Source organism: Tiliqua scincoides, chromosome 8, assembly GCF_035046505.1.
Source record: "Tiliqua scincoides isolate rTilSci1 chromosome 8, rTilSci1.hap2, whole genome shotgun sequence".
Lineage (NCBI taxonomy): Eukaryota > Metazoa > Chordata > Lepidosauria > Squamata > Scincidae > Tiliqua > Tiliqua scincoides.
Window position 1 is genome coordinate 45,260,891 of NC_089828.1, and position 23,159 is coordinate 45,284,049.

At 42.6% G+C, this 23,159-nt stretch overlaps 2 protein-coding genes across 4 annotated transcripts in view; both read right to left on the minus strand.

The window, feature by feature from the left end:
* The window catches only part of GOSR1 (golgi SNAP receptor complex member 1), a 55,408-nt gene extending 47,623 nt beyond the window's left edge, over positions 1-7,785 (minus strand). The window contains exons 1-6 of one of the 3 annotated variants that reach the window (XM_066635610.1): positions 7,714-7,785; positions 7,408-7,547; positions 5,655-5,775; positions 4,488-4,575; positions 2,858-2,965; positions 1,741-1,832 (exon numbers count right to left, since the gene is read on the minus strand). In XM_066635610.1, coding sequence (XP_066491707.1) covers positions 1,741-1,832; positions 2,858-2,965; positions 4,488-4,575; positions 5,655-5,775; positions 7,408-7,414 — 416 coding nt within the window. In that variant the 5' untranslated portion in view covers positions 7,415-7,547; positions 7,714-7,785. The remainder of the gene's footprint in view (positions 1-1,740; positions 1,833-2,857; positions 2,966-4,487; positions 4,576-5,654; positions 5,776-7,407; positions 7,548-7,713) is intronic. The other 2 variants (XM_066635609.1, XM_066635608.1) reach the window with 2 other exon arrangements.
* Positions 7,786-11,447: 3,662 nt separating this feature from the next.
* Positions 11,448-23,159, minus strand: part of CPD (carboxypeptidase D) — a 35,409-nt gene continuing 23,697 nt past the window's right edge. Inside the window, exons 12-21 of the mRNA XM_066635181.1 lie at positions 21,349-21,657; positions 20,293-20,488; positions 19,176-19,311; positions 18,702-18,851; positions 17,835-17,930; positions 17,690-17,754; positions 17,405-17,536; positions 16,326-16,511; positions 15,131-15,230; positions 11,448-14,643 (exon numbers count right to left, since the gene is read on the minus strand). Of these exons, the coding sequence (XP_066491278.1) occupies positions 14,417-14,643; positions 15,131-15,230; positions 16,326-16,511; positions 17,405-17,536; positions 17,690-17,754; positions 17,835-17,930; positions 18,702-18,851; positions 19,176-19,311; positions 20,293-20,488; positions 21,349-21,657 (1,597 nt within the window). The 3' untranslated portion in view covers positions 11,448-14,416. The remainder of the gene's footprint in view (positions 14,644-15,130; positions 15,231-16,325; positions 16,512-17,404; positions 17,537-17,689; positions 17,755-17,834; positions 17,931-18,701; positions 18,852-19,175; positions 19,312-20,292; positions 20,489-21,348; positions 21,658-23,159) is intronic.

The window sequence follows — 23,159 nt, forward strand, 5'->3', positions numbered from 1 at the left end:
TTCAGGCAGCGCATTGAACCAAGTGCCTAGAATGAAGCAGGGAGAAAACTTTCAGATTTCTGTTTCCCCACATTACAGCATCTTGACCTCTAATTCACTTAGGAAACTCTCTGTATGACACATTTGAAAACTTCATCGCTGAACTAAGACCTGGCTGCAGAATCATTCATGCTCTAGTAACTAATGACTAGACTACTGTAATGTGTTTTAGGAGGCACTGCCCTGAAAAACAGTTCAGAAACTTCCATGCATTCAGAATGCAGCTGCCACAGTTTTGCCTAGAGTGCAGAGGTCAGGACATATGCTGAATTTATACTATATGAATTGGCTACCAGTCTGCTTCAGGACTCAGTTCAAGGAGTTGGTTTTGACCTTGAAGAGTCCTAAATAGCCTAGGATTGCTACCTCCTCCTGTAAGTCTGCCTGTGACCTTCACTTACGCTACAGAAGCCCTTCTTCCACCACCAAGGGCTATTCATAAGAGTCACAGACTTTTCTGCTGTGGCATCCAAACTACAGAATGGTCTCTCAAGAGAAGAGATGTATGCTTGATCCCCTCACTGTCTGTCTTTAAAAGGCCAGTGAAACTCTATTAGGCAGCCTTTAGGCTTTTTAAAGTGGTGTCACTAGAATTTGTTTTATGCTGGGATGTGTCATGTTAGTTTTCATTAATGCATTGCCACTTTATTTTATTATAAGCCCTCTTGAGGGCACACCTGTATAGAAAAGGTAGATCAATGAATATATTAAAGCAGTGTTTCTCAAACTGTGGGTCGTGAGCCAATTTCAGGTGGGTCCCCACTCATTTCAATATTTTTTTTAAATATATTAGACTGGTTTATGACAGCATTTGGCAAAATATTACAGATCTGTACTTTTAACAGGCTACTATATGTATGCTTTTAATAATGATAGTCACTCCTAGGTAAGTGTGGGTAGGATTCTAGCCTAGGATTGTTAAAAGTTTTCCTGCTTGATGATGTCATGACATCACTTCCAGTGGGTCCTGACAGATTCTTATTCTAAAAAGTGGGTCCTGACACTAAACGCTTAAGAACCACTGTACTAAAGTCTCTGACATACAAAGGGAATCCTGAAGAGAGTTTCAGGAAGAAGTAAATATCTTTTTCCTTGTGATGCCTACTAATCATGTGACCTTCACCAATGGTGGTGTTCCCTAGCAGGGTCCAGTACAGACTAAAGCCCCAAGCAAGGCCTGTGGTGCAATGATAAAAATTAATCAGCAGGTTCAATTCTTCAGCCCTGGGCAGAATATTTTAGAGCAACCCTTAGTTTCACCCTACAATTAATGTTTTGCATTTATACAACAGTGTTTAAAGCACACTGCCTCAAATAATCTTTAGAACAGCCCTGTAAAGTAGGTCAACAATATGCCCAAGTTGCAGATATGGACAGAAGATAAGAGAGAGAGAGGTGGTGGTCTACAGCCACCTAGAAAGTGCATTGCAGGGGTGAGATTTGAACTGGGAACTACCTTCTTGACAGCTCAGCCTAATAACCACTAGGCCACATGCTTAAAAGCAAAAATGGCAGTATTTCAAAACTAAAACATCCCAGTCCAAGCTGCCTATTTTCAATATACTGTATAACTTTGAACCCCAAGACCTTGCAAAGTGAGCTATTTCAACAGATGAGAATAAAAGCTTAAAATACTGTATGTGTCTTTTCAGGCTAAGTTTCAGGTCCTGCAACATCACAACTGCACACAGCATTACTTACTCGATATCTTTCCGTACTGAACCCAAGAGATTCTCTCTTTCCCGTACTGCCAAGAAGTTTGCTTTGGTTTTGTGGAATTCATGTGTGTAGTCCTACAATAAAGTAAAGATTTCAAGCCTTTATATCAGAAAGAGATCACACTACAATGAATGCCCAATCCTGGTAATAGGCCTAACGGGTGCTGATGTTAAAAACATTATTAGTCAGCAAAGTGACTAAGTTAAGAGCCATTACTTTGTACGTTGGGTGTAAAATTTACAAGGCTTACATTGAAACACATCTACTAGTGACTGGTTTGATGAGCGTCTATCCAATACCATTAAATGCAGGTAAGCCACTGAGTGCCATTCAAACCCAATGAATGAAATCCCTAATCCTCACAAATAGATGCCTGGAATTTTACACATGCTACACCAACATCAGTGCTTGTGGTAGGTAGATGATAACTCTCTGTTGCACCAAAGGAGACACAACTGATTGGGAACCTTTCCTGCCCAAGCGTCACTGAAAAGTAGAACTGCAAAATAACTTGTCAGATTCAGGGTTCAATAGTTCAGCACTTTGTCTCTGGGAAGCTCTCAAGCAAGATACAATAGTGATAACTATCTCTGGCTTGACCCAAGCGTACACTGCTGTGACTTTTAATGTTTCTGGACATAGCAATTCCATGTAGCTAACAGCAAATTAAGGAATCAAATCAATTCAAGCTAGTGTAAGCTGTCCTATCTTGCAGCAGTGACTTAAGCATTGCATAAAATAATCCTCTCTTTCTTCTGTCCTGAACTGATTGTCGCTTTCACTGAGTGATCCCCACATTCTGAGCATATGGAGGAGATGGGAGGTAGATAAACACTATTCATGTTCTTATGCAGTCCCTACTCATTTCAACAGGTCAGATCAAGTTTTGGATGGCTTGCACACTTAATCCAAAATGTCAGAACCACCACGAACAGATTCCTGAAATAAGGATAGGTCTGGACTTGAAGAAATCTGAACAGGAGAGGCTCCACCATACAGAGGAAGCAAACAGAAGAGAGCATATTACTATAAAGATGGAAACAGACACAGCCCAGTCAGAGCTGAATATACAAGCTAGATTACAAATAGCATCTCTTACCTGCAAGATGTCTCTGTGTCGTTGCAAGGTGTGCATCAAGGCGGCATTCAGGGATGGGACTCCTGCACTATTGGTGTACTCAGCCATTTTGTCATTTATCCCCGTGAGCTGCAGGAAAAAGTAAAAATGGGCAGAAAAGATTAAACATGCATTTGGAAAGAGAGATTAAAACAAGACAAAGTATACAGTATACACTGTATACTGGTGGGATCCTTGGAATACATGCTTAATGGCACTTACATGAGCCAGTGTGGTATATTGGGACTAGGATTAGGACCAGAAGACTCAGGTTCAAAACTCCACTTGGACATGAAGCACAGTGGGTAATCTGGAGACAGTTATCTCTCAGACTAAGATACCTTATTGGACTGTTGTGAAAATAAACTGGTGGGGGGACTCTGTACACCACCCTGAGCTCCTCTGAAGAAGGGTAGGATAGAAATATAAAGCACAATAACATGATTTTACTATTGTATTTGTGTATTTTTATCATATATACAGAATATACCCCTTCAGGAAGGACCGAAAAAAGGTGCCTCCCAGGTAGACAGCCCAGAACAATAATGCAGACAACAGTACTGAAAGCCACTGCCTTTCAATGGTATTGAAACCAGGCCTGAAGATAGACTGAAATGGATCAAGATCATCCATTTTGGCCAGGAATACTGGGAGTAGTAATGACACCACAGACTTGATTAGTTTGTCCAAGAAGGGAACATCAGAGATCTAGGATTGTTATCCCCATATTACAGATGTGGGCTGAGCATGAGTTGAGTGGCTTGATTAAGGCTCAGCACCTAGTGAATTCCCTGCAGAAATTCAATGTGAATTGCATGGTTCATATTCTGACTCTTAACCATAAATGCAACACCACTCCAAAGGACTACGTAGTAGAAAAACTTAACATTACAACAGAATAAAAATAGTACTTAACAATGGTAGCATAACAATAGTGCAGCACCAAGTGACACTTCAACCCAAAAGTTGGAAACATGTCACTATTCCCCCTCTCCCAAGTGAAAATATAAGTGGGGGGGGGGGGGGAGGCAAGATTTAGATCAGGATACAGCAGTGGTTCTCAAACATTTCAGAGGCCATAGAGCTGCTGCCCAATTTATAAATGCCAAGGAGTGTGGTTATAATGATGATTGGATAGCAGCCAGCCCCAACCCCCCCCCCAATTGCAGCTTGTTTAATCTTGATGTACATAGTCTACATCTGCCAACCACCAAAAACTGGGTGAAAAATCACTGGTGGGTCTCAGACTCACAGTTTGAGAACCAGTAGGATAGGGGGAAGAGAGTTGGAATTCCCTCTCCCTAATGCTCCAAACAAAATGCTCTTTGTAGTGGCTTTGAACTCTCCTGTGTCATGTCTGCTTTGGCTCAATGAGATCCTGCATTACTTCCAGAAATTGAAGACAGAAGAGAGCCTACATAGCTGGGTCCAGGCAGGGCATTCCTTTTGGGGCAATTTGAGAATATACATTTAAATGGGGGCTGGCACTTCCTGCATTATGTGGCATCAAAGGTGCAGACACGCTTTTTAAAAAAACTGCCACAGCTGTTAGCATTAAAACCCTTAAGAGTTGCAACAAAATCAGGTATTTCCAGACAGAAATGCCACTTACTTTCCCCAGGAGCTGCTCAATCTCCACAGCCATTGTTTCAAACATTCGGTCTTGGCTTGATCCATTCAGGAGAGGTGTCGTATCAGAGCTGAGTGGGGAGAGAAGAATATAGACACTTTTGTGAGTGTTGTGTCACAACAGGAAAGTGAAGAACATGCTCACAATTCATGAGCCTGAATACATGACCAGGGATACGGGGTGCACAGTACCAAACGCTCCTCTGCTCCAAAAAGCAGTACTGAAAGAGGTCTGTGAAACTTTTAAGTCACTTATAAATTGAAGCAGGGACAAAATCTGTAAGCAAGCAAGCAAGCAAGCAAGCTTCTGCTGATCTACATATTTTTTTCTAATGCTTTGCTGGGTGGTACTTTCAAGGTGAAACTGACCCTACTTTCCTCTTTTTCCCATCATCTGCCCTTCCAGTAGTCTCAAGATGGATTCGAATATCCCAAACAGTCCAACTGCATTTGATCAAACCTGGGAAAGGCTCAAACCATTTTTGCTGCTCAAAAGAAGCACACAGGAGCAAAGCTCAAGAATCCATAAACATACTGAGAGAAGCATCAATTCGAGACGGTTGACACTTGTGTGGTCCTACTTACTCTGCTCACTGAACTAATATAAGCATCCTGGACAAACTATGGGCTATTAACATGTTGGCTAGTAGCCTAGTTGGCTAATTAAATGGCTATTTCCCATAGGGGAACAGACACTCTCCTGGTCTTAGAGGGACAGACTACTGTTGTCATACTAACTCAGTCCTTAAACACTAAGACACAAGGCCACCCACAATGATTGGAATGCTGAGCTACTATTTCCCCTACTGGTAAGGTCCACATCAGTGGGTTATCCCTGAAGAGTGTTGTGGTATCAAAGCACCAGGATAGGCAATTTCAGCAGTTCCACTGCAGCAAGAAGGTTGGAAAAACTCAGAAGCTGTCAGTGATGGCCCTGAGTGAAACAGCCCTCCTCTTCCAAGAATCCTTAAACTAGCCCAAATTCTTGGAAAAACCACAATTAAAAACAACATTCTAAACAGCATTAAGAAAGGCAAACATAGGAGGCCAAAAAAAAAAAATGAATCTTCAAACAAATCAAGGAAAAATTTTAAACAAAAAAAAGTTTAAATTAAAATATAAAGCAAAATAAGTAGGAACATGTTAGTACCTATACCTGTCGCGTCTTCCCTCTCGAGAGCTACCGTGGCTGTAGCTGGTGCACAGTTTGCTGAAGGAGACCAGCTTCAGATCAAGCTCATTCTCCAGCTGCCTGGCCTGCTTCCTCAGATCTGGACAAAAACAGGTCAACACATAAGAAGGCATTAACTTGCATTACCTGCTTTCTTCCACTCCTCTTCTTGAGCCAACCCTGACCCAAACCCACTAAGTACAAAAAGGAAGCAGAATAAGCTCTGTGTCTCAAGTGCCCACCAGTCATAATACAAAAAGTGAACATTTGATCTGTTACAGATCAAAGGGAACTAGTTCTGCTTTGAAATTCAAAACTGCATGGTATGAAACCCAGGCAGGGAAGGGGGGAGAAATCCAGCTTATGCTTAATAGTGCTGCCTACTGTATGCAGTCTTACACAGGGGTGCTGCACTTTGTATCTCTAGTCCCAGGTTAAATCTCTGGAATCTCCTCTTAAAGGGCCCTAAGCCAACAGAGCTGGGAAAGACCCTGGACTGAGAGTCTGGAGAGCCAATATCAAAGTGAATAGCCCAGGGGTGTCAACCTTTGTTTCATTCAGAGAGCTGAAATTAGCATTCATGGTGCTGCTGAGGGCCAGAAGTGACATCATTAAACAGGAAGTTACAACATTTAGCAAATGATGACCAGAAATAAGCACTTTGTTCTCACATAGTAACTCATTAGCTACAAATGACGGAAGAGAAAATGTGCAAATCTTGTTCTTATTTTGAAGATGAGAGAGCCCAATTATAACAAAGACCAGATAAATTGCTTCCAGGGGCCACATTCAGCCCAAAGGCCATATGTTTGACATCCCTGATCTAGAGAGAGATGAACTGTCTGACATAGTATAAGGTGAAAGTTCATATTTGTATGTATATCATTCCATGTACATGGCACTAAAGATAAGCAAGAAAAAAAGATCTCTGCTCCAGGAGTTTACAATTTAAATTTCAAAAGTGGGGGACACTTGAATGTACAAAGGTGTCTTCTATGAAGTCTTTCTTTTTAAGCAGAGGCCAAAATGATTACTGGCCTGGGGCACCTACCTTATGAGGAAAGCAACTGTTACCCTGCACATGCCTGATCTTGTCTGATCTTGGAAACTAAGCAGGGTCAGGCCTGGTTAGTACTTGGATGGGAGACTGCCCGGAAATGCTGTAGGCTTATACCATAGTCTTTCGAGACTGAAGGTTGCCAACTACTGGGGCTCTTCATTCTACACAAAAAGGTGCCTAGGGGGGCATGATGGAGACATACAAAATTATGCAGGGGATGGTTGGAGAGATATTCTTTTCCCTCTCACACAACACCAGACCCAGGAGACATCCACTCAAACTGAATGCTGGGAGAGTTAGGACAGACAAAAGAAAATACTTCTTTACCCAGCATTAGTCTGTGGAACTCCTTGCCACAGGATCTGGTTGCCTTTCAAAGGAGATTGGACAAATTTCTGGAGAAAAAGTCCATCACAGGCTACAAGCTGTGATGGGTATGTGCAAGCTCCTGGTTTTAGAAGTAGTCGACCTCAGAATGCCAGGTGTAAGGGAGGGCACCAGGATGCAGGTCTCTTGTTGTCCTGAGTGCTCCCTGAGGCATCTGGGGGGGGGGAGCACTGTGAGATACAGGAGGCTGGACTAGATGAACCTTTGGCCTGATCCAGTGGGTTTCTTCTTATGCTCCAAGCCCCCTACCTTCATTGACGCTCTCTTCCCTGTTAGGCTCCTTACCTGCCATTTCTATATTAGCAGTTAAGGACCACACAGAACCTCCATGTCCAGGAACAGTCTACCTCCAAAGACCAGAAGCAGCATGTGGAAGGCGAATGTGGTCCTCACACCCTCAGTACCACCTCCTCATCAGGCAGTCACTGGAAAGGGGGTGTGGGGTGAACGTGGGTCTGGTCCAGCCAGGTGGCTCTCCCCTGCCACTCTCACCCCCACCCACCCCCCTGTTCCCTTCACCCACCCCCATAAGACCCATCTAGAGCCTTCTCCCCCCAGCTCTTCTCACCCCCCCCCCCAGCTGACACTCACCCTCCCAGTAGTTACTGCTTCCCCCTGCCGCCGCCATCTTTGTTATCCAACGTCAGCCTTTCTCAGGCTGGGGCCGCCTGCACTCAGGAGCAGCGAGAGAAGAGGGCTAGAGCGCCTACCCGCTCTGCACTTCCGGTCACAGATGAGATGGACGGATCAAGAAACCACAGCGACCATACTTCCGGTCATTGGATGCTGAGTCTTCCTCTTCCCCCAATGGGGATGAGAGCTATTCATAGAGAAATAGGGAAGAGGTACAGGTCTCAGTGGGCAGTAGCGGGTTGTCCTTTTAAACTCCTGGGCCACATGTGACTGCGCTGTTGAATTTTTTAAGGAGAGTTTTTGTGTTGTGTGTTTCACTGTTTCATGTTAAAATTAGTGCTTTTAAGTCTTTGTTTGATTTTTTTCCTCCTACCTGTTATGACACTTTGTGCGTTACTAGGGAGCTTTATAAGGCACTTTGGACGCTTGCTGCAGTATAGGAAAAGCGGGATATAAATTTTTCTAATAAACTTTTTAAAAATGTCCTGTTCATGCCTAATACAGTCTATTACCTTCATAGTGCAAGCTACAGAGAACTGTGGTTGAGCAGGCAGCTTACAACGACCCTGCAGTGTCAGTGGGTAGCTCTCACATGTGGCACTCAGCCTGCAGAACTCCCTGCAGCAAGAGGCTGGAGCAGCTCCCACTCTACCATTGTTCCACAAACCATGAAAAACCCCCACTGGTTTAGCAGGTTGTTTTGAATTTTGTTTAAAGGGTTGTGCTTTCTTTTTGGGTGGTGGGGTGTTTGTTACTGCCACCGTTTCATTTTGATGATTTTTAAAAAACCATTTCTGCCCACACGTGTACACATTTGGTCCCTGTTGTGCATATGCAATGTTGGGCAAAAATAGCTTAAATTGCTTTTGATTGTTCGCTGCATAGAGAAGATCCATGCTGTTGAGGATGGGGGTATACTTTTAAATATATATACAGAGATGGTCAACCTTTCAACTTTAGGGCTCCTGGACCTTTAACAGTTGTGTAGTAGAGGGGATTTCAGCTGCACCTGCTGAAATTCCCTCCACAACTGTTAAAGGTCCAAGAGCCCTAAAATTGAAAGGTTGACCACCTCTGATACAAATAATAAAAGTTGTCTGCTGGCTGTGAGTTTGGCTTTCCACTCAACCCTTTGCCCACTACATCAAAACACACTTGCTGGCACAGGTAAGACACAAGCCTGAATTAAGATTTCAAAAATGGCTTCAAATTTAGAAAGCAGACCTCTGTGTGTAAAAGTCTCTGTAAGTTTACAAAAGAGAAGCGTTGCAATGGAGGAGTCCCAAGGATGGCAGCACCTGCCCTGTCACCAAGACAATCTAGCACCACCTTCTGCCCTCAACTTTTGTGCTCACTGGGAAACAACAGATTCAACACTACAGATTCAAGCTGGTTCAAGAGCCATTCCAATCCCTGCGTTGATACTTGGACACAAACAAGAAGGGCAGTGCATAAAGCAGAGAGTGGCCTTTGCCTGGTGCCTTAGTACAGAATCCTGGAGGCTGGAGGATACAGCTATTCACACCAAGGGCCTTGCCTCCTCAATCCAGGCTCCTTGTCCTGATATTTTGATCCTTACCTTGCGGTTATGGAAACTTCCAAGTCAAACCCTGAAACTAGGAACATGAGGGAGTGATCTGTAACCCAACACAAAATTACTATTCCAAGATCTGACATCAAGATGACTTGGGTCATGCTTGCATCTTTCAGTTTGTCTTCAGCCCAGGTTTATGTGAAGTCAAGAGGACAGCATACTAGTCAAAGTACTGTAAAGTTATGCTGGCATAATTTAACTTAGGAGCTGTGGGGCCCAACTGGAAATTTTTTGTTTGAACTTAAAAAGCATAATCCAGGTTTAAAGTCAAGGTCTGTAGAATCTTTGAGATAGCACTATAGACTTGATATCAATATGGTAGAATGGAAAGCAATCAAAATGTGCGCTTAAGAAGTGCATGAGAATTAATGAACCAAATGCATCCAAGCACATTTTAATATAAAATTGCACATATGTAAGCCTAATAGTAAACAAAGTGTGTAGATTGCCTATGAAAAGTAAATAATTACAAAACCACTTGTCTTACTGACTGTGAAATGATTTATTAAAAATATTAATGTAATCAGGTGCAGGGCCCAACAGGGAATAATTGGTCCAATTGGCTTCAATGTTGGCACCCCTTGAGAAACCAGTGTACTTGTGCAGGCTGGTAAGTGTACTCCAACCTTTTTACCTTGTTTGTTAACAAGTAACCTGTGAACAAGTCTGGGAGGCTGTGTTGTAGCTCTGCACACCTAGGAGGAATCAGCTTGTAACTACATTGGAACAAGAGACTGGAGAGGAAGCAGTTAAAAAGAACTATAGTATCAGAGTGCTTTTACCAGACCTGAAAAACTACACAACCACTATAGGTTATAATGAAATCCTCTTTTGCGGATGTCTAGTGTTGAGACACAGTATGAGTTGATGTTGCCCTATAGCCAAGAGACAGAGGGCCAAAACGTATCCAACTCTTCGCAGCTGCAACACAACTTCAAAGTAAGGAAACATTGTTCCCTTACCTTGAGGCAGCCTCCATAACTGCCTCCAGAATGCAGCACATGCCCCATTGGCATGGCTGCATCAGCACTGGAAAGTTGGATATACTTGGGCCCCAAGTCTTTTTCTTTTCTCTAGTCTGGATATAAGCAGATAGCCTTTGGTAAGTCGTTCCCTCTCAAGCCACTGCTCCCTTCAGCAATATAGAAATAATACACCAAGCTCATGATGTAAATGGTATTATCTTGATGTAATCCTTACATGTGAAACTCTTTGAACCATTGAAAGGGCTATATAAATATAGAAGTGTCATCTTCATTGTCCAGCATGATTAAGATACAAGAGCCTTCTATTAGGAGAGCTATAACTTTTATAAGTTGTCACTCATCCAGTTGGTTCCAGCTTCAATACTCAGCATCTTCCACAGTTCTAGTGCCAGGGTCCCAGGGCAAAGCCTTGTACATCTCACCCCAACAGCCCCCAAAGTACATTGGGTGCTATCACTGCCATCAATACCGAGGGGGATTTAGGATTAAGCCTTGCCGAGTGGGTCCTCTGAGGCCTTCAGTCAGTGGCTGAACAGATGCTCTTCCCAATCTTCCACTTAAAAGAATGTCAAGGAGCAGAGCTAGGAGAAAGTCTACTACTGTTGACTTTGATAAATAATCTGCTAAATTCAGTTTTACCTATTGCAGTGTAGCACTGGTGCACCACTGTAAAAAAACTACTACACACACAAGCTAAAATTATCTTAAAGAGAATAAGCCAACACCCCCCCAAGAGTAAGTAACAAAACAAAACTCTGCTTGTACAAACATCTTATGTCCTGATGACTTTAAAATAAAGGGATCACCTGTCATCGGGGGATGGGGTGGATGGGAGACCTCTTGTATTCGTTTCCCTGTGCTCAGAAAGGATAAGCTCTAACACCAGAAGGTGGACATTATGAATAGGAGTTCCATGTTTGTTACCAATGGTTACAATTCTTCCTTTGCCAACACATGAGAGGGGAATTAAGTCTGAAGGTGGCACTGAGAGACAAGTGGTAAAATGAAAGGAGGAAAGTTTTAAACAGTATATCTGCTCTATAAAAATCCAAATTTTGTTCCGTACTAAAAGAGTGGTAATACTTACTAATAAAGCAAAGAAATACAAAGAATAGAATCATAAAATAATTTTATACAGATTAGAGCTGAGCATACATGTAACAAAAGACAAAAAACCAAAACACACATATAAAAAGACATGGTTGGTGCACAAAGTTAGAGTTGCCAATTACACCAACTGGTTATCATTCAAGTCAAGCCCCTCATTTCAAAACTTGCTTTTGAAGGCACACAATCCATGGACTGAAGAACAGTGATGAGGGTACACTGGTAGCTGCAGAGGTGTGCTGGAGAGGCAGACACTGGGTTTTTGAAAGGCATAAGGTGTTGCACAAAGAGGGGAGCAGCCACTTCTCTATTAGGTTAAAAATTTTTGCATAATTGCTACCAGGTCTGCTATTATCAAGGCAAAACTTGTCTCTGCTGTGGTTCTTGATAGGTTTGGAACACATTTTTTTGAAGAAAACAAGAGGACAAGTGCTATATTCAAAAAACTTATTGCTGACAAAGAGAGGAGGGAGGAACATCTTGATGTGCACTGGGAAGGCCCACCCCAAAGTCTGAAAATGTGGCAGCAGGGACAGACATTTGGAAATGATGCTCTACTACCCTTTAAAAAGAAATTAAAGAAAGCCTGCCCTGCTCATATTTGGGTAAGAATCAGATGTTAAAAGCAAAAATTCTGAAGTTCAATTAAGGCAGAAGACATGATTAGGATACTGTTGCAGAATCTCATGACAACCTTTTTGGGATGGTTCAATGGGGATAACCTTAAGGTGTTCGTGGACTTGAGCATCTGAGTTCAACACGTGCTTCCCAGCTGATATGTTAACCAAATTTTTCACTAAGAATGGATTTCGGTGTGCAACTAAACAAAAACATTGCTGCTACTGATTTCGGGTTATTATACCCACAAAGGATTAAACATTTCCACGTATGTGTCTGAAGTTTCTCCCATGCCAATGTACTGACTATTAAAATGGTATACTTCTATGAATGTGCTGGAAATTGAGGCCAGAGTTCAACTGTTACAAAGTTCATATTTGAAGAGGATTTAAATTTCAGAAGGTAGGCTAGTTTTAAGGAAACCTTTGTTGGAAAAACTAAACCATGGAATAAGGTCCCACTGTATTCATACTACTGACAAGCTTTAAAGAGAGCTTGGAGAGTCATCTTAGTGATGCTGCAATCCTTAAACATGCTGACCTGGGAATAAGCCCTCAACACCACAGGAAGACTTTATATTTTCTCTGAAGACAGTCTGTGTCTTAAGCAAAAAGAAAACCTCAGAAGGATTACCCATAAAATATTTGACAGTCAACTGAGCATTTGAAGTAGGGACAAAAAGGCATTAGCCACCCCAGTCAGCAGGCCAAGCAAGCTAACCAAGTGTGGATAACCGATAACATGCTCATCTTCTACAGATTTCAATCTTACAGCAATTGGTCAGTTCTGTTCACGCAGCTCCCTTCCTGGCCTACCTTCACACAGGAAACACAAGAGCCCATAACCTGACATGCTTTGGGGATAGTGCATTATCTAGGCAGAACCCATCATGGACAGTGGTTATACTCTCCATTTCTGGCCGTCTCAGCAGAACTGACCATAATCCTGTTCCTCCAAGCTTGTCTCCATTCTCTGAAATTCAATTCCATTTTTGACCTTTTGTAAAACTTTCACCCAAGTGAGTGAGCATCCCAAATGCTCTCTAAATAAAGCTATCAAGGTTTAAACTATAGCTTTAAACGCACAAACCCACACAAAATAAACAGGAAGCTGATCTTTTCCTTTCAGACAGATTTTTCCAAGCTCAGCAATGGCTCTTGGTATTAGATATGCAACAGCTTCCTACTAAATAAAACTGTTTAATTTCTAAGCCAAAGTGCTAGCAAAAAAACAAAAAAGCAAGACATATCATGTAAAGCAAGGAACCACCACTGCACTTCCTCCCTCCTCAAATGGAGCCACTACATGGTGTGGACATAATCTTTCAGAACAAGCAAAACAGCAGTATGTCAAGCAAATCTAGGCTCAGCAGAAGAGCAAAGGTCTGCAGAGGGAGGCTTACTACTGGCATGAAAGGATGAAGCAAGGGGTATTTGTGTAGGTTTTTTAAAGAACGGCCCTAATAACTTCCAGAGCAGCCTATTTAAAATATTTTTCCAGACTATAGCCAGTCGGGTAAACCAGGGGTCAGTTTGTGCAAAAGCTCAACCCCAAAAAGGGAGTTGCAAAGAAACATTTGGCACAAAGATCAGAATTCAGGTTCATAATACCAATGTCTAGCAAGCACTAGATTGGTCAGAACTTATTCTTTTCTAAGGAAAAAAGTGCATCTCTTGCTATTCTACATTCTCAGATAGAAACAGCAGATTTTCTGAAGCAGGATCTGTGCAAGAGAATTCAAAATGAAATAAACACGTTTATTTTTCCAAAACTATAGCCTCAAATGGAAGGAGAAAAATATTTTACATCCCAGTGTAACATTCCTGACCTGCAAGTTTATCGCAGTAACAATGAAGTCGATCTGCCAGAATTACCTAACCTGAAGACATTATTAGGAGTTTAATTCCTTTAAGTATGAAGCCAGACTGCTGTTCCTTAATCATCAAAGCTGCCCCAGGCAGTAGTGAAATAAGTTCTGAAACTTTCTTGCTGCTGCTGCAGCTTAGACAAAAACCTTTGTAGCAACAGTGTATTTTCCCCCATATAATTGCATTGAGTGAATAGTCTCAGAGGTTTAGGCAAACTTTGCTAAGTACTAGATACATCACTGGTCATTTGGTAATTCCTCTCACTGGAGTGGACTGCAAGCAACCAGGTTGCCAGAACCAGCTGTGAAAGGGTTCCCAGTTCAAATTCCGACTGGAAAAGCAACCAGCAATAGAACAGGGCCTCCTTGTACATAACAGGAACTGGAGTATATCAAGAACAGAGATTCTGGGAAGTCATGTGTTCTGGTTCTGTTGCTTTAGTGTTGCAGGATCTGTCTCTGCAGGGAGACTCCCTGCTGCTGGATGGGTCAGTGTTTGCTGGAGTAAACTGTTTCCTCCTCAGTGTCCGTTTCATCCTGAAATTCATGGCTCAGGAGGGACTTCTTCGACCCCGCAGACATCATGCGAATCTCATCCTCATAATCATCGTGGTGCTGACGTAGGCGATGAAAGCCATCCTTGTGCCGGTTGGACTTGATTGAACAGACACACCAGATGATACACGATGTGAGGATCAGAGCCGACATGGTGGCACCTGAACAAAAATACAAACAAGACAAGCTTCAGGACAAGCTTCTTTACAAAAAAAACAAAACAGGATGCAAGTTTTCACTTCAGCACTCTTCCTCAGAGGGTTATCAGGAGCCAAGGAGGTCACTATTTATTCTCTCCTCAGGATCACTGACATATTACTCAGCAGCAAATGTGCATTTGCTGCCACATACATCTTCAAGCCTACCCCAGTTCTAAGGCACACAAACAAAATAATCCACAAGTTTTATAATAGGCATTCAAAACATTTGTCAAGTATATTTAAGAACCATATAAAGTGCAAAGTGGTTCTTCACTGCAAGTAAAGCATGCTGGATGCAAGAATTACAGATAGAGAATATGGAAGGGAGCAGGTGACGATAACCTTCAAAATAGTAAAAGACATTAACTTGCTACGCTTTCTAAAAAAGGAGTCAGACAAAACTTTTTTACAGCTACCCCCCTTGAGAAAATAGCATCTGATCTTTTACCTGCTACTGTAACTACCAACTCCCTTGGAAGACCAAAGATCTTGTTGTCCATATCAAACTGTATGGGCACAAAGGTAGCAATGTCATGGCGAACCAAGACCTAGAAAGGAAATATATATATATATATTTTACATTAAATAAATGTTCAAGTAGAGAGATGGATCAAAACACACAAACACCCCGCTGAGATCAATGGCATCTCAGGCCCCAAACAAAACAGAGTGGAGCAACTTTCCAATCTATGAGCAATGATGACAGTGGCATTGAACTCCAGTTGTACAATGAGTGAAGGAGGGAGAGACTCCTAAGAGAAGACTCTCACTCACACCCACAGGTTATGCTAACAAATCAGAACTTGATGGAAGACAACCAGACCCCTAAATGGCCAATGCAAACACATACATTGACAGAAAAGTCTATAGATGGGGTGGCCTGTATGCCAAACCAAGTTTGAGCATAGTGTTCTCTATCCAAAAGATGCCTGGAAGCCACATTCTTTTCTTTTTCAGTTTAAAAGATCTGTTCTTCCAAAGCACAACACCAAACTATACACTGACCTCAATCAGACATTAAAATTGGAAACATTAGAAATGGGTTCTGCAGCTTTAACATATGCCTGTTAAAGATTAATAGCATGAATTTAACAAGCCACATATGCACAGCAGCCAGGAATGACTAAGTCCTGTTGCCCACTAAGAGAGCCAGCTTTCTAACCCCAAGGTGGGTTCAGTAATTTGTGCAAAGCATGGCAAGGTGTCCTGAGCCAGACCAGAGCTCACTAAAAGACCAGGGACTTGTGATTGAAAAGCATGTTTCAAATGAGCAACTCCTCAATAATGCAGCTGCTTCTCTAATGTATCGAAGCACCTACTGGAAATCTTTCAGCAAACACACTGTCCTCTTGCAATGGCAACCTACATAATTTCCTGCCAAGAGGTCCACTTCTCCTTCTAAGGCTAGTTCAGCTTCTTAGACTTCTCCACAGCTCAATGCTTTGCTAATCACCCATCACTCAGCTTCTGCCAGGTAGCCCAGTTTCCAATTCCTACCAGGTAATCTTGTTTCATAGTCTTTAAAACCATTGCCATAGGCCTAACTTACTGCATTCCTCCCATTCCTTAGCCAGAGTAAGGCCAATCATCTCTTAACTACCAGGCTCAAGAGATAGCTATATAGTCATGTCTGTTTCCTGTACCTGAACATGTTGCTTCTGATAGCCATCAGCTATAGCATGAATGTCATGGTAGCCTGGAGCCAGCAGCACATGGAAATAGCCACCTTCCTTGGTGCATACTTTCACCCCTTCATTGAGCACAATTTGTGCTTTAGACACTGGCCTTCCATGCCTGTCATGGACAAACCCATAGACTCCTTTATGAACCTGAAATTTTAAAAAAGTCCTGATTAGTGCATTTCCTTGCAAACAAGAACATCTTCTCTCATCTATGGAGTAAAGAGATGCACCAGTGAACTAAAAATGCAAAGACCCACTCCCAAACAAAGTTTCTGCCCCAGCCCTAGTTATAATATGACCTCAATGAATTTAAGCATCACACACATGATAGGTTATACTTATAAAGCAACTTGTCCAAAGTCAACTTGCCCTCAGAATCTTGAGTTCCCCCATGTCCCAAATCCCAGTTTACTCAGTGTGCTCCACTGTGTCTTCATTATATTGAGCAGTAAGCCCCTACATCAAGTTTCATTCTTGGATCTAGTCAGCATCTACAGGTGTCTGGGGCCAGCCTTACCAGCCCTAGGAAGCAGCCTGCCTGGTGAATCCAGAGCAGGTACATGCCAGAAAGGGCCGGTGAGGTCCTGGCAGGGCATGGGCTATTGGCCACTTGAGCACACCGAGCGTACCAGCCCATGCTACATGAACCTGCAGAAGACTTCCTGTCCCCTGAGAAAGGAGGCATATGACCCAGAGGATGCGGCCAGGTAGAGAGGGTGGAACCAGGAAGGGGAAGACAGACCAGTCAAGGCCTGGAGAACATGAGTGGACCAGGGACAAGAAGGGGCTGGTTGAGTGCTAGAGGCTGACTGAAAAGGAGAGGCGCCTGATCCTTGGTAGGCTGGAGAAGACTGAGACCAAGGAGTAGGATGCTGTCAACCCCTTCCCTGCCTTTTGCTCTGAGGCCCAGAAGAGTAAGAGGGAGACAAGGCAGATGGGCATGGCCTGGGAAGCCCTACATGAACAGCTGACTCTGTATCAGCAGGACCCTAGTAGCAGGCAAGAACATATTCAGTCTAGTCAGAGATTGCCAAACTCACCTCCACAAGCATGCTGAGAAGAGACTTCTTGTTCTCTGCCCACAGAGCAGGGAGCTGTCCTGCACTTGGAAAGTAGCAGCAACCAGTGTACACTGTAATCTCTGGGCAGTGACCATATGTCACACTGTAATCCTGAGAAGCCAAAAACAAGAGAAGGGTTCGTGATGGGAAAGTCAGCAAATCATTAAAAAGTGGCAAATGATTAGCTTAACTCCAATTCAGTTAAGCCAATAAGGTTGCTAGAAGCACAAAGAACCAGAGGTACAACAAAAACTCCTCAAATACCTTCATGCTGCCCAAGTGACTATGCCATTCTGCCCCAGGCAGCACACCACCTGGAATGTTCTCATCTGCAAGAGATAAAGAAATTAGAAGCTCTCCTTAAGGAAGATGTTAATCCCACAAGAACCAGAATGCTATAGTTACATACCTGATTTGTTTGGACAGTTGGGCTGTCCCAGGTGCATTGTAGGATGGTTGTTTGCATATAAATATGCCAAATGCTTGAATGTTTCTTTGTTCTCCACTACAGTTAAAAAAAGACAATAGTTAATTGAACTGTATACCTCAGCCTATGACACTCAGTGCAGAAAGTACACTTAAGGACAATTGCATCCCTCATGGCCACCAGCATTACACTGCTGGAGGCTGCTTTATGGCAATTGCAAAGTTGCCTTTGCCAGCATGTGCTGCAGGCCTGTTGGTGCAGAGGCCAGAGCAGCTTCCTGAGCACTGGTGGATGGCCAGAGATCCACCAGCCAGGTAAGCGGTCACAGTGAGGGAGGGGATTGGGCAGGGACAAGCAGAATGGGGCAGTGGAGAGGGCGGATTGGACCAGGGTGGGTGGTTCAGAGGCAGTGATACACATCAAATCCCAACCCCCTTTCCAGGCCCAATCCACCTTCATGAACCAACATGAACCTTTGTGCCAGCAGTGTTATTAGTGCAGGTCCATGTTTTCCCATAACAGCTGCTGGGATTAACCCCGGGGCAAGGGGACAAATGTCCTGTTACCCCAAAGAGAGCTCCAGCAGCCAGAAATCCCCTGGGGGATACAATGGTAGCTGTGCTGGTGCCACTGCATCACTGTGCAGGGATTGAGGTAAGACTGGGCTATTAAACGCCTTGGCCTCACTGCTAAAGCCAATGAGAAACAGCTGGTTTAGGCTGCCCACCATGTAATCTGAAAGGCAAGCAATACCAAGTGTAATGGAGAGAGCCAGGTAAGCTGGGCCAAACAGCAGCAACTTGCTTCACACAAGCCAGGTTTTCTTCAGAGAAGTCTGCACAACCATACCTGTCTGCACAGGCTTGTCATAGGGATAAGTAACAAGTAGAGATCCTCCATCCAAGGCAACAGAGAGGCTAAAGTCTTGCTTCTCTATCAGGTTCTCAATGATGGCTCTGGTTTCTGGTTCTCTTGCTGAAGAGTGCTTAGAAGAATTGCCTAACAATGGAACAGATGCAGAAGTTCTTAAAGTACGAGATATGCTACCAATTCAATCTTGTCTCAGCAACATTCTAGTTAGCAACAGCTGATTTTATACCAGCCTTTTAAATACATTAATTCTGCAACTATAGCTGAAAGGTGCTGGTATGTCAAGTGATATCTATACAAGTCACAGCAAGCAGTCAAATGTTGGATGCACATGTTCCAGGATGCACAATTAGTAAAGAAGAGCAACAGAACTATTCCTTAAGAGATGGACCTCCCATGCTCTGGTTTGGAGGAAAGGATGTGGGATGCACTGAAAAGATTAACTTGCTTTACTTGTGAAATCTGTGTCCAGATCTTTGCCATGACTATTTGTTTGCCCGATCTTGGAGGTGCAGTCTCTCTCCTGAGCAATTTCACGCCCATCTGGGTTCAGGGATGGAACAATCACAATTCTGGTCTTGTCAATCAGCTAGAAACATGCACAGAGTGGGTAAGAGAGAAAACATCCTTCCAAGCACAGAGATGCCTCACTCCTACAAGTATGGAGGGAAGGCATGTAAAACTAAGAACTCCTACCAATACTAGCAATATGCAAAGGGAACTTTTAAAAGGCTGCTTTGTGAAAGTGTGAAGACCACACTAATCCCTCATGCAGCTGCTCTTTGGATCTGGTGACTTGACACCATCATGCAGCCTGGGAAACTAATTAATGACAGCATTCTATAAAAAGTGGACTATAATTCAAATAGTGGTGACTACTTTTTCTGATTTTTTTGGTACTTCACTATAAAAAGCTACAGCCTTTACTACAGTAGAGGCAGACAAATATTTTTTATGTTTGATCTGCTTTGCAATCTTTCGAGTTCCCCAAGTCACACATAATTAAATGATTACGGGCACAATTCTAACCCTTTATGTCAGTGCTTTCCAGCACTGGCATAGTGGTGCCAATGGGACATGTGCTGCACCCTGCTGTTGGGTGTCACTCACAGAGGCCTCCTCAAAGTAAGGGAATGTTTGTTCCCTTACCTCAGAGCTGCATTGCTCTTATGTCAGTGCTGGAAAGCAATGACATAAGGGGTTAGGATTGAACCCTAAAACAATAAAAATACACTGATAGGTAGAGACAAAATGAAATCAAGAGCTGGCATTTAAACATCTAATAAAATACTAGTCATAAAGTCTAAGACTTAACAGACTGGTTAAAAAGGGCAAGCGCCTCGATCTGCTACTCCACTCAGGAAAGCCTGTTGGCAAGGCTCATGGAGCATCAGCTTAACAGAATAGTGGTCAGTTGCCTTTGCACTGAGCATCTCTATGAACGATCCAATAAACTTCACTTTCTCAGACCCTGACATAGCCTTTCAATTATGCCCTTGACACTGACACTGTGATCCTACACCATGTTTCTCACCTCTGTTTGATACTACAAGTCAAACTAGTATCTTACCTTCGTAATGGCCAGGTTCTTTTTGTAGTTCATGCAGAGGAATTCTGCCAATGCCAAGAGCAGTTCTGTGCCAACAGGGGCATTACCATGAATGCCAGCAACGAAGCGGATCTTTGGTTCCTCTGGCTCTGATTGGTTGGGTTTGTTGGATATTTCCAGAGACCAGATATGACGAAACTCTACACTTTGGCCCAAGCTGAGAAGAAAAAAAGGAGTCCTGAATTGCTGGCTGACTTTTTATAAGTGACAAAGTACAATAATTTTATCCCTCCATCTACATAGCTGTACAAGCTGGAAAAGCAAGTTTCTAGAACACTATGGACATCCATATAGCAAGCTCAAGTGCAAGAATCTGAACATGTAGTTGGAAAAACACATACACACTTTATACTAGTTCTCCAATTCATTTATTGGTACATACACCTCTAACAAATTCCTGCACCAACACTCAGGAAGTAATGAGCAGGATATCTCAACATTGTCAGGATATTACTTTTGCTTTCTTCATGTTCTTCAGAATCCTTTTCAGGATTAAGTACTCAGCACAGCTTTACAACATGCATTTTAAACTCCTAGCAGTCGTCAAAACTGTGGGTGCTTGCTACAATGCTGCAGGAGCACAGAAAGTACAGAATATGGTCTAGGCACATAATTCTGCATATCAAGAGTCAAAGTTTTCATTTTTAAAGTAGCATCTAGCTTTTATGGTTGCCAAAATATTCTTGAAAGTGTGTGGTCAATGCCTATTAAAATTTCAAGAGTTAGAGAAGCTGCAGAACTTTTGGTGGGGAAGATATCATGCACTATCATCCATGAGCAAAAGAAGAAATACACATTCAATCAATTTGCTTGATTTCTGCTGGTCACACAATTTGGACTGGTTGTACGTTACTTATTTTAGCACCGAATACTCACAGCCCACAAAGATGTTATTTCAGAACATACACTTGACTTCAGAGGCGTTTCAGAACTACAAGCTCAGCTCACTGCTATAATACATCTACTTCTATAATATTTTCATAATAGGGAAAGAAATAACAATGCAACATTACCTACCTAGTGAGATTTGTGATCAGTGGATAATTCAAGTTCAGTCCTCTAAGAAACATAGACACGCCATTGTAGGGGCGATATCGGTAAGGCCGAACATCTGCTGATGAAAGCAAGAGGTGTTCCAAGCCATTCTCAGCTGTCAGGTTTTTTATAAGAGTCTCAAATTCCTTGGTTATTGGGTCATCTGTGTCTACCATGTTTAGGTCAGGTACCTTCCCCTCCTCTAACACAGAAGCTTTTCGTGTCAAAGTAAAGTTCACTTGCACTGCGTATTTATCTCCAACTTTCACAGTCTTACTTTCTGAATTATACCTTCCAAAAATGGGGTGTGGGGGAGAGAAAGAGAAAACAGAAATTAGTCTTTTAAGGTTCTGAACTGCTTTGGCAATATCATTCCTCTGGAAAACAAAAAGGATAAAACAAAAAGAACAATAATCTCTCCAGCTAATATTGCAAACCATCTCCGATGCAGTATAGCTATCAAAAACAAAAAACTCTGTTAGTAAGGATGAGTGCAGTATAATGGGTTGGAATTTAAACTGTGATCTAGGAAGATCCTAGTTTAAACACATTTATTTTTGAGCCAGCAGGTGGTGCTTTTGAGCCAGCAGGTGGTGCTATGGCATTAAATCCAGTTACCTTCAAGCAAGACTACAAAGGTAGTAGCAATATTTTAGCAGCTTAAACAGTCCTCCAACTGCTAAGTGACTTTTACTATTGTCACTGTATTTGGACAAGCCAGATTGATTTCAACACTGTACAACTGATTTTTATTCTATAGAATCACAACCCACTTTTGATAAAGCCACCTACCTGTTCCCCTCTAACAACTTCATCCCTTTCCCTCTTACAACTCTACCCACTCTCTTCCACCATGCTCAACAAAAGAACTCCCCCTTCTCTTACACAGGGGTGCAAGAACATTCAAATTTGTACAAACCCCTACCTGCAGCCTGAAGTGATAACGTCAAGATTTATACAACATAATTAGAGCATATGCATGCACTCCAAAGGAGGACCAGACTACACATTATATTAAGAAGTGTAGATTGGCCCTGCTTAATTTAAAAAATGTAACATAGCACCACAGGGAGGACATGAAATCAGGACCATGGTGTGCAAGAAGGAGATATTTAATGCTCCCTCATTATGTCATGAGACCACTGAAAATCACCCCCTAATAGCTGCTATTAGTCCCAAAAGGAAGATTCCACTAGCATACACCCAAAAACCCACTAATAGAGCATACTATGTTCTTAATGCAACTTGTTGCTTGGCTCCTAAATTGCAATAGCTTCAAATAGAAGCTCCATGTACTGAAACAGTATTGCACTGAAAACCAAATTAGGGTGCTGGACAATGGCAGTTTTACATCTTACTGGTGAATTTCCAGACACATTTGGCTGGCTACTGCCATACAGAATGTTGGTCCAATTTAATTTTATACCCCCTTCCACCAAGTAGTTCAGGGTGGTGTACATAATTCCTTCCCTCCTTTTGTCCTCACACCAACCCTGTCAGGTAGGTGAGGCTGAGAAATAGAGACTGACCCAAGGTCACCCAGGAAACTTCATGGCTGAGCAAAGATTTGAACCTGGATGTTCCATGTCTAAGTCCAACTCCTGAACCACCATTCCGCTTCTAGAAAGTGACAGAACCAGTTCTAGGTCGTAACAGAAGGATTTGATGCTGTATGCAACAAGGAGTTTAGAAAGGTCTCACTGGCATGCTTTCTTGGACTAAGTCTGGGAAGAATATGCAAAGAATACTTAATATGCAAAGATGCAACCCTGCTCGCTCAAGTCAAAATGAAA